Below are 15,596 nucleotides of genomic sequence, written 5' to 3'. Positions count from 1 at the left end.
TGCCTGCCACAGGAACCTGCAAGCCTTGCACCTGCCCCTCTGGTAGTGTTTGTGCTGTGGCATTCCGATCTGGCCTCAGTACGAACTTTATAGCTTGACGCACTCAGCTGAGGAGCTGAGGGGCATATTTAAACAATGCAGGATGCCATAAAGCAACAAGTCAACAGATGAGAGAAACACAAGCCCTTTATTCTTTCTGGCTGTTCGAAAGCCCACTTGTGCAGTTGCCCAGACAGTGGTGACTCTAATTGTTCACTCAGCTGTGCTGAGAAGCCAGTGACTATGACTTCTGTTTGTCTGAAATGAGTTCATGTTTTTTTAGCATAGCTCTCTGACATCAGTGCAGATGGTGATTTCAGCAGGGATATAATAGCTATATAGGCAGAGGCAGTTCTTTCTCTGTTCATGCTTTGTGAATTAAATTCTCATATGAAAAGACTGAAGAGTTTCTGCATGGGTGGGCAAATATCCCTTCCTGGGGTTATGGTTGAAAGCTATATGAAGTAGGAATACAACACCAGTAGCAGGAATATCACTGGAAATCCCCTATTGCTTCTCCAGCACATGTTCAATTTTTTTTCTCCCTTGTTACATAGTTTTCATGTTTAGGTTTGACCCAGATATCATAAGAAGCTAGAGGATTAATCAGAAATAAATTAGATCTGGTTGTTGCAATACTTAGGTGTTCCTATTCTATGGATTCAGACATCTGATTGAAGGTTGACTGCCAAAAAAGTGCATATCCTGTCTCTGTCTGCCCTGCTGGTTTGGGCAGTTCTGTTGTGTTTTTTGAAACAGCAGGCAAGGAAGTCAAGGTTGCTTTTATTTCTAACCATGCAACAATTGCTACTAATAAGTTAAAAAATTATTACTACGAGAAAAAATGCATGTCTTGCTTCAACCTTGACCAGTTCTTTCTGCTCTAATATCCTTGCAAATGTATTTTCATTTTTTTTTTGCCCTTCTCCTTGCTGCCCACCTCCCCTATTCGAGCTCTGGTACTGCAGGATTCCTTCCTTCATGTTGGGTATTCAGTAGTTAAAGAGGTCTCTGTAGGGATGTGAGACTTCAAAAATTTAAGTTAATTGCTTGCTTTGATATGATTATCCAAACAGGATATATATCCAATATATCTCTAGGAACTTCTGACATGCAATTGGAATTGTATTTTCTCTCAAGCTTTCTCTGGAATCAAGTTATCCAGTCACTCTTAAAGTTTGTATTAGTAGTAATGAGATTCTAATGTCAGGAACAGGACCAGACCATAAAGAAGAATAACAACAAAAATTGGGATATGGATCCTGGGCAAAGGACCTTAAAACAATGAACTAAAACAGCTGGATATTAGCAGAAATTATTTGGCTTGGCGGTAGAATCTAACAACATCATGATTATGTGTAATACCTGGGGTTCTGTATGCAGAACAGTTTAGCTGTGTGTCTGGTTTAGGTATGTATTAAAATCAATTAATAGCAGTACGTGCAGGGAAAATAACTCTGATTTTTCTCAAGCATGAAAGTTCTAACAAATATTTCACTGCATATGAAAATGAAAAAAGACTAACTGTATGTGGTTAAAGATGGAGGTCACTCTTCTGTGCAGTTCTGGAAAACAACTTATGAGCACTTTCCCAAGGTCTTCCGGGTTTTTTAGAGAGAGTTATTTTATCTATTAGCACATGGCATTATGTAACTTTGTAAAATGTGCAGAAACTATGATTATTCTTTGAAACTATGCTTGTTCTTTGACTCTGTAACTTTTATGTTGTTTTTTGAAAGAGGAGATACAAAAATGTTCTACTGTTTTTAAGTAATCTTGGAAAATTGCGTATGTACAGTGAACTAAAAAAAGAGTTGTACACTTTTCCTCCTGTAGGATATATAGGAAAGGTACTTCTCTTCTGTTGTGCATACTTGGAATATATGCTCTTAAAAAGTACAAGAAAGTTTTTAGATTTTAATAAATCTTTAAATAAAAAAGATGAGAAATTAGTCATGTGCATAGATTATTTTAAAAATATTTAAAGAAAATATGATAAGTGGCTATAAATCTGAGCTAACTGAAAGTGATTATGACCAAGAATTACTTAATGGAATTTATCATTTATTCTGTCATGAGAATTATTTTCTTCCACAAGTAAGAAATCCCCTTAGCTTGTGTTTTTCATGTTGATGGTGATGAATGAGCTGCATTTTCTCAAAGAGCAGTTTCTTTGGATGTGCATCCTGGTTCTGGTGCATCTGACCAAGCTTTGAGTTGACATAAGTGCAGTTTTCAACAAGGGCTGGCTGTGTGCCAGCCAGATCAGTACAAGTGTAATGCTGTGGAATAATAAGAGTTTTGTGCTCCGAGTCAGTGACACTGTGAGGTATGTAGAACAGCCTTTGCTGTATATATGGTGTTTCACTCATTCTTCTTGCAAGTTAATGTCACTTATGTCATCTGGTAGGGGAAAACAAATAGTCTTTGTAGATGATAGGAGTTTTCAGATATATAATTCTAATCATCTGTTAGTATTATGGGCCTGGCATCAGTTCAGCACTTGGCTGTGTAGTGAACAGTGGAGAAGTCCGTGGATGCCCAGCCCTTATGCTTAATTAGTATTTTGCTTGAATTTCCTATTCTTGGAAACTAAGAAGGTATTTGAGATTCACAGGCATATTTCAAGTTTTGAATGTGACCCATGCTTTAAGGTGAGAAGGAATTGGTGTTTTCCTGTGGTTTTCAGGTTCTGTGCTAGAAAGCCAAAACATTATCAGCATCATGAATTTGGCATGTCTCCAGGTTTTGAGAGATGGGCCCCAAGGCTCATTAAGCATTAAGATTTAGGTTCATGTGAGGACATTTGAAATAGTTTTATATGAATACAGAGTCCTTAATCTGTAAGTTTTATTGCTATTTCATAATGAAGAGCTATTTATTAATACGGTTTAGATGAGGGGCCAAAGGTAGCATAAACCCTAATGCTAAGCCCGTGATGAGAAGAGGGGAATAGACAGTGAGGGGGATTCTTGAACAGGCAGAATAACCTGTCCTTGTATTTATTCATGTTTAAAAAAAAAAAAGCATTTTAGCTAACTGAATAGTAGAGCTTTTTCACTGATGTTATTGACAGGGCAGGAGACTGTGGAGCACTGATCCACTCAAAAGGAGTGTTGCTCAAATGCAAGGCAAGATGATCCTGTGAGAAGTTTCAGCTTTTCAAGAGTGTATGTTTAAGAAAGCATATTGAGCAGTTTTGGAAAGCACATCCATGGCCATTGCTACTTAGTGTAAAAACTATGCATGAATTGTAAATTTAGAGGTGCATGAGATGCTCTGCACATCATCAGTCCTTGTGATTGTAGGTTCTGTATAAATAGCTTGTAAAGTTACATTCTTCCCTGTTGCCTTTCTTGAGCTGTTTGCAGGGCCTCTATTTTGTTCATATTTTTAGTTTTAGGCAGAGCAAGGCTAATGCAGTCCTATGTTTGGAATATTGTTTTCTCAATACTACAGATTTGCATAGGTCTTTATTAACTTTTTACGGATTAGACTGGACTGTGAGCCCTTCATAAGACAAAGTCAGTTCTGTCCTGCTTGTTAAAAAAACACCTTGTTCATGTGATTCTAAATAAATGATGTCAGGGCCATCATTAGCAATCACTCAAGAATGTTTTCCCAAAAATATTTTTGTGACCTCAGGAACATGTTTATATTTTGAAACTTCTTAGCCATGTCTTTTGCAACAAAATATTTTGACTTTTCATTATTCACTGTTTCAAGGTGATTTGTTCATCTTTAAGACTAGTAGTGGATTTTTCTGTTCTTTTGAAGTATTTGGGGGCATTTTGGAACTGCCACTAGAGCATGAGTTAAAAACATGTGGATACCGAAGCTGTCTAGGCTAATAATTATCAAGTGCTGAAAGACTGCTTGTTTGAACATAAGTCTGTAAAACTTAATTTGAAGAGAGAAATGTCTCTGTGAAGGTTTACTGTGGATAGAATTTCCTGAATTCTCAAATATGAAATGCCCTTTGACTTTTAGATCAGATCATTAGTCAGCTTTTCTTTTTAGGAATATGATCTGTTACTTGAGCAAAGACCTCTGTTGGATACCTCTCCCTCCAGCCTGGATTGATCTGTGAACACACATCACTTCAGCCTTTCTTTTCTTCTTATTCTCTGAAAATGCTTCTCTTCCATTTCCTCCTGGAATTGAGGTCTTTTTGGAGGCTGCGTTTTGGCAGCCATCCTCTGAATATTTTCGTAACTGACGCTTCCTTGCAAGAATTTCATGGGCAGTTTATTGGTGCTTTTCATTAGATCTTTTATCAACTGTTGCCTGAAACGCCTTCTCTTCCTGGCAGAAGTTTTTCAAATTCTTAACTCATGATAAAAAACCCCAGGAAGGTCTAATAAATTAGTCACACAGTGGCTAGCACTGATTTCAGCTTGTCTGTCCAGCTGTGGAGATACCTTATCTCCTGGAATACCAAGCCTTAGGGACAGCATGAGAAGAGCACTGATTCTTCCTGTACCTATGAGAGCTGGTTTTTGTCAGGGGAAGGAAGTGACCTAGCTTCTCCCTATGCGTGGGACTAGAGCAGCTTTCCACTTCCATCATGCCCTGTTGTTTCTATAAGGTAAGACAGGTCTAAGGTTTTAGCTTCTATGCAGTGTCTTACAGTGCTTCATTTAACAGGTTTCTACCGGAGAGTCCAAGCCAGCTCCTGGCACAGGGGAAAGGGAAGATGAGTGTCTGGTTGCTCCACGGGAGATTTAGGTTGGATATTAGAAAAAATTTTCTCACCAAAAATGTTGTAAGGCATTGGAACAGGCTGCCTGGGAAGCGATCGAGTTACCATCCCTATCAGTGCTGGCTGAACAGCTGGATTTGGTGATCTTTGAGGTCTTTTCCATCCTTGATTACTCTGTGTTGGACTGAAAATTACAGGAGAGCTTTGAGAAGAACAGAGGATTGTTCTGACTCAGGACAGATGCATAAATGCTAGAGGTAGTGAAATCCCCACAGAGAGTTTGAAGAGTCTGAGAGTAGGTCACATGTCTATGTAGTGACTTGGGTTTTGTGGATGGAGCCTGAAAATTCACAGTTGTATCCTGGCTTGGGTTATTTTCTTTTGAGTGTTCAGTAGGATTGTTGGGATCACTCAAAATGAGCCAAGGATTAGGACTGGGGAAGAGGGCACAGGCTGGAGCTGTAGATGCCAGAAGAAGATATGTGGTGCAAGTTTTCTCTCCTGAAAACTCTTTAGACTAGGACATGGCTGGGGACAGAAGGTCCAGGGCAGCCAAGTCCTTTGGTTAGGATGGTGGGGCAAGAAAGCATGGGGCTGCAGTTGTCAGGGGCTTTAGGAGAAGGTGTGGGTTAGTGGTTTTTGTTCACCTGCAGAGTCTGTCCCTTGGGCCATGGCCAAGGATCTTGTGCCAGGTCCCCAGTGCAAAATGATGATTGGTCTTGTTTGCCCAGTATTTCAACAGAAATCCACAGAGCTGATAAAACTTTCCATACCAAGACACGTGCTCTATGAAAGTTTAAATTGGCACAGAAAATTTAGTTTGTGTGTACAGGCCTATGTCAGAAGAGGTGTAGTTAGTGGGTTTTTGAGAAGCTGGGATGGATGGTAACTGTGAGAGCAAAGGCGACCATTGAGACCCTGCACAAACAGCACAACTTTTCAGCTGGCTTGGTAGCAGAGCAATCTTAAACCACTCAGTGTTTTGGCATCTGGATTGTTGCTCTAGATGAGGCAATAATTCAGAAGCAGACAGTCTGCTCTGGAAGAAACCTCCCTTTGACATATGCTCCAGCAAGCAAGTCCTGGGGGGTTTGGTGCCAGACTGCTTAGAAATGTTTCCAATAGGAGACAAACTTTTTAATAATAATTTTAATTTCTTCCTTAGGGTTTTCCATCTTGCACCATCCTATTTCCTCTCTCTTTGGCCTCCAAATGGTGACCTAAAATGTTGTTTGTTCCCTACTCCTTTCCTTCCTCTCAATTTATCCTTCTCCTGTATTTCACAGGGAAGTCTGTACAAGCCATTTTGAAGATTTATTTAGAATGGGTTTTGGCATTTGAGGTTTCCAATAAGAACTCTTTATTTTGCCTTCCATTATTGCTTATGACTTTTAATCTGCACCTGCAATATTGGTTATGGTGCTGATGCATTCACATTTGAGTAATAAAGAAAATGGGATGCTTTAGCTAATACATTCTTTTTTTCCTGAAACAGAAGAGGCAAACTGAGGATTAAAATCACAAGAGAGCTACAGTATTTGGAAAGAAGTCCTCTGGTAAAAAAAAATAAAAAATCTTCTATTGCCTGGTGTAGCAGCTAAATGGAAAATAGTAGTTTTATAAAGTTGCTGCTCTGTGAGGTTAAAAAGTACCATGGTATCTTCTGGGGGGAAAAAAAAAGTAGTTCTTTTTCCATCTGCAAAATAAAATAATGGCTCTAGAAGATAGGCAGTTCTTTTATTGGCATTCTCTTCATCTAGTGGGGAAAAGTGATTTTTTTTGTAAATAAAAGTAAATTAATTCATTTGGTTTTGGGACATTACTGTTAGATTCTACTCTAAGCAGAAGAGGAATAGTACAGCCAGCTGTATGAGTTTGGGTTACGGAGTTTTTAACTTCAAGAGTATTTAAGAAATACCTCCAACTCCCAAGAGTATAATTCCTATTTGTTTTGATGCTACTCCCAATACATGATGGTATTGGAGATGTGGGAACTTCAAGAATGTAATAACATGCATACAATTTTGAATCTCTCACTCTGCTCCCGTGTTCTGTCCAAGTGATTGCAGAAATCCAACCTATATACTGTTTCAGGGAGACACAAAGGGAAAGAGGTGAGGAAAAGTGATCACTTCAGTGTTCATAAAGCCAGATGTTCACTCCAGGAGGGATGAACACCTTCATGAACTTGCAAACTGCCATGGTCCTAAGAAATCAAGCAACAAATAATGTGCCACAATGGAGAGATGGCTCTTGGTGGAGCTCTGAGCAGTGGCACACTGCCTGTTATCCTAACTCAGAAGTAGGGAGCTGGAAACCATCACAGACTGTTAGCTTTAGTTGAAAGGAATATTCTTCTCATTTGGATAAACTTCTCAGCCAGATCTCTCAAATATTAAATATTAATAATTTTACAACCACAGTAAGCTGCCAGAGGAGTCTTCTCTTGAATGGAGACCATGTCAGCCCAAAATGAGGTTCCTCTCTTCCATAGAGGTGTTCTAATTTTCAGAGAGTTCTAAATTTAGGCAGACATCATTTTTGTCCCCTTCAAAGATCTTGAATTTTAAGTCCATGATCTTGAACTGATGATTTTCTTCCCAGTGGATGGAAGTGGTTGAATTTTTCTTTGGATAAAAGGCATTATGGTTTTCTCTTGGGGGAAGGGTGGTGAGGACACAGTGTTTGTTGCAACAGGATTTTACAATTAACATTCCCCACTTTTAGAGGCTTGGGCATTTTTTTGAATACTGTAACAATGAGCCATGTCAGCACATCTCATAGCATGCTTATGGGTGGTGAGGAACTTGGATTTGGGGGATTGCTAATCTTCAGACACTGAACAGTGTTCAGCTGTGGTATCACTGGCCTAATGGTGTTTTCATGATGAGACATGAAAACACCATTAGGGGTTTAGGAATTCCCTTTTTATTTGTCTTCTCTCATTTATGATTTATGGGGCCCTCCATTCAACACAACATATGGAAGGATGGCATTCAATTTCAAGTTAAGATGAAAAAAAAAATAGACAGGCCACCCATAAAGTGTACATCCTTTCTCACTCTCCTGCAGTGCAGAAACTGACAGACCTGGATGCCTTCTAGGTTTCTGCTCTCAGGCCTTTCCAGGCATGATATCCCTGTACACAGGTAAGGCAGGCTGATGTGTCAAAATTCACCCAGAATCTGTCTGGGTCACTGATGTGATCTAGATCAATTTAGAATTTAAAATAAATACAATTGAGTTACTGTGCTGTGGATATTCATCCTAGTCTTCATTTCAGTGATCAAATTTGGGTGTCCATGTATGTTTTCAGAAGGGAGAAAGGGGAGATTCTTTTTTTCCAGTCACACTGAAATCCTTATGTGCTGGGGGAAAATGTTTGATAATTTGGATTTTATGACTTTCCACTCATAAAATACTCCTTTCTCATAACAGGTTGCTGAATGCGATAAAGCCAGGACTGGTAAAAAAGATCAATAGACTACCGACCCCCATTGCAGGTTTGGTGAGTATATCAAATGGAGGAAAATATTTCAGTGCTGCTTTTTGCACCTTGACATTAGAGATAGCAGTTATTTTTGTAATTTGAACTCTTCTAGCCTAGTAAACTCAGACAGTCCCTCTGAAATTGGAATGCTCTGTGTAGTCACCTTAAGACCTTTCAGTCTTTTTTTTTCCAGAAGTAGGCTGTATTCAAGTGTCAGGGTATATTTTTAGAGGAAGACGATCTTCTTGGTTATATATCACCTCTCAGTTGTGGCACTAGCTTTGGAAAAACTGGAATGCATGCATTAGAAGCCACCACCACAAAAAGATAGTTTTTGGAAAGGAAGAAAACTGTACTTGTATATTTTGTCTCATTTTCCCTTTCCCCCAGATACCACAGTCTGCAGATAACATTCATTCTGGGTCTATCTGGGGAACTGTTCCATGTTGACTTTAAGGGCAGACCAAAATTTGGCCATACTCTGTTGTAAGCAAGGAAGACCACAGAGGATGTGCTGACAGCTCATGGGCTGTCAGGAGCGCTGGGTGCTCCGGGGGTCACCTCAAGGGGTGGCACAGTCCTGTGCTTGCTGTTGGGGCAGAAGGTGGGGCAGTGGGTGCTTGTCGGGTCTAACAGGATTAGCCACAGAGAAAGATGGCTGTATTGGTTTTATCTTCAGCTGTAATTGGGAATAAAAGGGTCCTTGAGCATGTGGAAGGTGGCCATCCTCTGTTTAGACTCATCATGTGCAGACATGGTTTCCTTGTGTTCTGGCACTGTTGGTATTGTGGCCTATGCGAGATTCAGAATATATTACTTGTTGATAGCTGATGTTAAGGTTCCTCTGTATAAACGCATTAAAAAGTTTCAGTGTATCAGAAACCATGTTACATTTGCTGTTAAATCAGTTCTACAATGCTGTTGCATAGCCTTTGAGGCTAGGTCTTTCAACATGTAGATTCACAAGAATATTTCTGCCTGGTTTTAGAATCTCATTTTTGATCCCCACCACCCTTTCTCTAAAGTTTCCCTGAGAGCCTTTCTTTTGCCTCTAAAACCCATCTAGTTTTATTGCTTTGCTGTCCTATTTGAAAGGAATATTTGATATAAACAGCTGAAAAAGTACCAGTAGTGCAGTTTTCTTTTCCTTGGCTCGCTTTCAGGAAAGACTCAATTTTTGTTATGACTGTTTTAAGAGGATGATATTGAATTACATTGGGTTTTTTCCTTATTCATATGTAAAATCCCAGTGGTAAGGTGGTTAAAGTAGGAAGGACATAGAAAAAAGTCATTATGTGTTTGTATTTTTCTCATTCCTTGAGATAAAGCTCTCTTGGAAGATGTATATCTTCAAAGCATTATGAAAAAAGAAGTTTTCAGGCTGCTAATGATACAGTAGATCATTTTTTATGTTGAAAAGTCACTTTATTACCTCTGTACCTGTGTCCTCTGATTTCCTTAAGTAACTACTTTTCTAAGCATTTTTTCCTAATAAATAATTAGGCTATTTTAAAAGCTCACTATTTCTGAGTTCTTGAACATTACCAATGAATGTTTTAATATACTGTTCTGTGAATAAATTGCTCCCAACCAAACAAACTATCAAAATTTCCCCTTGCTTTCCAAGACATCTGGTTCCAAACCTGCTGACTTTTGTGGCCATTTGTAGTTACAGTGGTGAGTAAGTGGCTGCTTGAAGGACTGCATGTGAATTTAAATGACCAAGAGTTCTATCTAGTCTGTTATGCTTACTTATGGTGTATGATTTGAAAGAACAGCCATCGGGGGTGTGTTTGAGCACAGGGGATATCCTTTTCTTTTCACTAACCTGTACCATGCCTATGTGTCTGAAAAAAGAATTAAAATATTGGCACTATGGTCCAGAAGCAGTTAGACCTCCTAGGTAGTTGACCCTACATGTGAGACATTCCCGTATTAGTTGCCAATTTTTCTTTATTATCTTAGTGTTGGTTGGCTTGACATACTAAATAGTTACTTCTTTCCAGTTATTTCACCCCAGTGAGTGTGATTTCCTCAGGTACAAGTAGAAATGCTGTGAAAGCTTCAGTACCTTTTCTTCCTTGCATGAGATACATGCTTGTAAATCCTAGATGCTGCTTCTGCCTAAAAAGTGTAACTGAATTACTGTAACAGACTTAATTTCTTTCCTGTATCTGACAGAATAAGTTTTTAAGTCATTAGGAGAGACAATAGGTAGGTTTTCTTTTATACACAGTAGGAGCTAAAACTTATGAGTAATTGTGGAGTATTCAAAGTGCCTTTTGTTTCATCCTTAACCTCCAAAGACACAAACAGTTATATATTATGTAGCTCTACAAAATGTCTACTTGACTCTCATTGTCCAGATGATAGTCCATTTTTCTCCTTTGTTATGGTAAGGAAAAATTAGGAAGTGTCCTTTATTGAAGGAAAATAACAGTAACCTTGAAGCCCATATCAGACACACGCTTAAGTGTTCACTTTGAAGTAGTATCAGGTGTAAAAAATTTGCCTATATTTCATGTTTGGGTGACTTGTCACAACAGTTCTATAAGTATTATGTATAACTGGTTCAGTGTTGACAGACTGAATTCTTCAAATCTTTCCTGGCATTTAAAACTAGATGAATCTGCAGTTACTCTGAAATTCTCACCAGTGACTTGCTCATGTATTTTAAGAAGCAATAATTTATTTTCAGATCTTGCATACCAGAACACCAATATTTAAAGTAAAATTTATCACTTATAGTGCTGTGGTGTTAAAGTATGAACTCAAGGATCTGAACACCACCATACAGGCCATATAAATACACAAAGATGATCTTTGTCTAGTTGCAAGTCTAAGTCAGGATGTGGATTGCATGCAGCCTTACATATAGAATTACATATGTTCAGCTTGGCAGGCTTGTTTGTAACTTGCTTTGATCTCCAGAAGTGCCGACTGCTTCTGTTATCACAGCAGAAATGATACATTGCTTTAATGAAAGAAAATGTAGGACCACAGCTTTGGTATTCAGACTTACAGTATTAAATCTGATGAAGTGTTTTCTCATTCTTGTTCACTATTCATTAATCCTGAAAGCTTATGCTCCCACCAAAAAACAAATTCAAAATGCATTCAAAGAACATATAAGGCCTATGTAGGAGTAACAGAAGAAATTTTCTCATGTAAAAAATTGATACTGAGCATCTTTGTTCTAAGACTGTTGGGTTTCTAGCACCATCATTTAATGTATTTAATTGTAGAAGGCTGGAGAAGTTTTTTGGCTAAGTTATTAATTAAAAAACCATCTGGAGCTGCAGAAGACTTGCAAAGATGTATTAGAGTACAATTAATATAATATAACTTTCATAAAACCAGCAATTTTTTCAGTGGGTTGCTGTTGGTTTCTTTCATTTTGTATGACATTCATAGTGAACACAACTAATTTTTAAGGTTTCTGCTAATTGTAATTTTGTACGTCTAGACCTTATTATCTATTCTATGAAAAATTACCAGCATCACTGTAGATAAGGTTTGCTCTATAGTACTAACTACTGTATGTTGACTTTCTTTTTCCCTTAAAAAGATTCCAGCTTTTGCTTCCTGTCCCTGAATAATGTCACTCTGTGAGAAAAGAAAAGGTTTTTGCCTTATCTTTTGTTTGACAGGATTTAGGGGAGTTTATAGCATTACTTCAGTTCCTTGAACAATCCCCACAGGAGCTCAGACACTTACTTCAGAGGCTGTGTGAATGATTCTCACATATAATAGGAGGAAGTAGTGAAGACAAAGATGGAGAGATGAACTTTAGCTTGGATCTTGGCTCATGTTTCAGTACTACTGAATAAAAAATCTGTTTACTGTGGCATCCAGTTTTCGGTTTGTTTATGGTCCTTAACTTTGTGACATATGTATGATATAGCACTGAAAAAGAATAGCCCTGCAGAAGTCACCTGGTTGCATGGTTATTGCACCAAGATGAACAGAGGCATAATGTGCTGCTTAAGAAAGCTTGTTCCTTTGAAAGTTAGGTTGGGTTTTTTCCCTCATTATTTTCCCAGGAAGTTTCTTTTGGCAAAGTGTTCTCTGAGAGATTGCTATTACCCTTATTAAGAACAACTATCTGCTGGTGCTGGTAGCTTGTTCTTATGCTGTAATATTGCACAAATTGTAAATTTGGGGTTCTTCTATCTTATATGTTATTTCAAAGAAATGTTGTCCTTATGTTAGCTTTCAGGAGTTTGAGCTACTAATTAAATTCAGCAAACGAGATATTGATTTTTCATGTACGTATGTACCTCCAAACAAAATTTTGCTCCAAATAAAAGATCCAAATAAAGAATAGTGTGTTTCACACAGTTAAAAATAATTAGCAAAGATAAATATACAAAACTTTAACAGACATGCATTATTTTTATCACTCACTTAATTCATACCTCGTTACTAATTTTTTCTTAGGGTTTTTTTTTTAATTTATCTTGTTGGTTTTTTTTATATTTTCTTTTAAATTTATCTTCTTGGTTTTTTTCTTTTAAATTTATCACTCTCCCTTTAGTTCTAGTACTTTCTAGAAAAACCCTGCTCCTATTGTAATATATAGATTCATAATATATGATAGTTTCTGTTTTCAGGTTTTGTACTGCTATGCTCTGCTGAACATATTCATTTCCCAGCACAATTGTATTCATAAAAAGTCTTGCTGTGTAAGTTGTGGTACATGTGAAGTAAACAGAAGCAAATTTCCTGTCTGTCTAAAAACAATAAGTTCTTGGCACTCACATTTCAAAAGCATTTTTGTGACTGTTGATGTAAAAAAAGTGTCAACAGCATAGCAAAATACTGTGCAAACCATTCTGCCATGTTTTCTGTGGATATTCCTTGCTAAATAGTAATTAGTTTCTCTACACCTCTTGTGCCTGCTTTCAGTTCTGAAATCTGAATTTTTGATGAATGCAATATTTAGGGTCTAGCCAGTAGCTGAGAGCAGCACTGTGTGCTTTGGCTCATCACATAGTGTAATACATAATGAATCTCTTTACTAAAACAAGAGTATCCTTCAAAATATAATGGTTAGTAGGGTGTCCTTGTATTCTTTATGTTGTTTGGGTTTTTTACTCCCCTAGCTTTCTAGACTGCCTTCAAACTGGTTTTTTATTTAGACTTTCTTGCCTTGGGTATCATTTGAGCTGGATGGAATTACCTTATGAAATTCCCGTTAAATGAATTTAGCTGTATGTTATATTCATAAACATTTCTGAGTTACACAAAGAACATAAAAGCAAACTAACAGGTGTTTCTTAACCACATTGTTTGCAAACAAAGTCTGTGTGGAACAATCTGCAAGGAAGCTGTAGCTAATTCATCGCAGAAGAGGAAAACATCCATCAGTTCAAATTTGGCAGGAAGCACAGAGAAAGCAGTTTTTGGGGGGAAATGAGAAGCAAACAAATAAACCCCCAAAGTTTATATGGAAATTCAGCTATTTTTCTTTTTTAAACTGAATTGAAGGGTTTTATTGCTTCCAATTAACCATACAATGCCGTCCAGGAAGCATTGCTCTCCTGCCATTTAAACTAGTATTACAAATGGAAAATACAATGCTGGCATCTCATTTAGTATTTTATTGATTAAAATGTCTGTGCTTACTCTGGTGTGTTTGGTTTGGTTCCAAAACTTTCAAACATTTGATGCTGGAAACTCATAATTGATCTGACAGCAAATATACTGGAGACATATTCCACTGCTGCACTTGAGTTCAGCCTGTGTTGCCTGGCTTCCAAGCTGTACTATAATCTGATGTATGCATGCAAGAGAGGCTGAAATAATAGGAAATTAATAAAAGGCATGTACTATAGAAAAACGAACAAACAAAACAAAGGGAGGTAAATGACCTCACCTTATTTATTTGTTTGTGATGGCCTGAGCTGGATTTAGCTGGAACACACACCCTCAGAGAAGTGAGTTCAACCAACTCCTAGTTGTCTTCATGTTCACCACCTCTGAATGGCTCATGAGTTGTCCCTAACATCCATGGGCAATCACTTCCTTCCTCAGCTACCAGCTGCAGTGTTGTGTTTATGATGGCTGGAGGTGAAACTTGGAATTAAGAACCTTGTTTGTTTCCAAATTGCCCATTTTTGATCCCTTAGGCATTTTTGTGTGCTTCCTGCACCGCTGGCCCCAGCCAGAACCCAGCCAGGACTTTGGCAGACCAACCACACTGCTGGCCCTAAAGTCCCATCTTCTGGATGTTTCCTTGGCTGGAGTGCTCACAGTGCACTCCATAAGCTGAGCTGTTTGTTGGCTGGGGCTACTCCTTGTCATGCTAAGGATACTGCCCCTTTCTGCCAGTGTCCAGGAGTTTATCCCTTGTTATAAGATGAAGTCTCTCAGTACCCAGGGTGCTCTGGGAACAGTTTCCTTGTTGGGTCAGAACAGCACCAGCCAAGATGGGTAAATGTTGGCAGGACACATGTGAAGGATGGCTGTGATCCATAGCTGCTGTAGACATATTCAGACTTTGTCATGTTGTTGAGACTTCTTCTGAAACTAGACTGGTTAGGATTCAAAGGTGCAGCATTTTCACAGTCAGCTTAAGCTGTGCCCTCAGCATGCTGAGCTCTGCTGCTGAGAATGTCAGGACTTGGTTTGGCCAAATGCTAATAATACTTGTAAGCTCTTTGTGGAAAGGATCATCTGTTAGTCTGTTTTTGTCTAACACCTCACCCCATGAGTCCTGCTCCATGGCCAGGACTCCTAGACAGTATGTTAATACAAATAATAAATAACAGCTACAAAAATATCACAAGCATTCCTATGTCATTCACAGTCTCATTTTAGACTGCTCTTCCAACACCTGTGAGTTTAATCAGTAGGTTTATAATTAGCTTTATTCACACTGAATAATATAGAACATTAATATGCAAATTTGGAGGCAAGGGGAACCTTTTTTATGATAAAACCAAGAGAGGATGGTCACTGCAGAGAATGTCCTTTTTTGAATTTTTTTTTTTTTTTTTTTTTTGCTGTATGAAGATACTCTTTGCTTGCGCAGCATGCTTTAGGAAAAAGTGTTTGATTAAAAGCAGAGTCTACCCTGTTTAGGGCTATCAAGTGACTTCTCAAAGATATTATTTATAAAATAGCATAATGATTGTTTTTTGGTTGTTTTTTTTTTCTGGGATTTTTTTTTTTGTTGGTGTTTTTTTTTTTTCCACTGGAAGTTTAATAAACTGAAGGATTCCAGGGATAACATTTGAAAACAGCAAAAAGAAAAACATTGCTACTGATGAAGTGATAATGCTAGGCAGCTGAAATGTAAATTTGACCTTATCATTGCATTAACCTTTACTATAAATGACAGGGTCTCTCTTGGTTTGGGGA

General features: G+C 38.1%; 1 protein-coding gene across 1 annotated transcript in view; it reads left to right on the top strand.

Moving 5' to 3' along the window:
* The window catches only part of LIMCH1 (LIM and calponin homology domains 1), a 173,235-nt gene that overhangs the window by 65,300 nt on the left and 92,339 nt on the right, over positions 1 to 15,596 (top strand). The window contains exon 3 of the mRNA XM_050973641.1: positions 8,180 to 8,249. Within this exon, the coding sequence (XP_050829598.1) occupies positions 8,180 to 8,249 (70 nt within the window). The remainder of the gene's footprint in view (positions 1 to 8,179; positions 8,250 to 15,596) is intronic.

This window comes from Serinus canaria, chromosome 4 (genome assembly GCF_022539315.1).
Source record: "Serinus canaria isolate serCan28SL12 chromosome 4, serCan2020, whole genome shotgun sequence".
Taxonomy (NCBI): domain Eukaryota; kingdom Metazoa; phylum Chordata; class Aves; order Passeriformes; family Fringillidae; genus Serinus; species Serinus canaria.
This window is presented reverse-complemented; position numbering and strand designations above follow the sequence as displayed.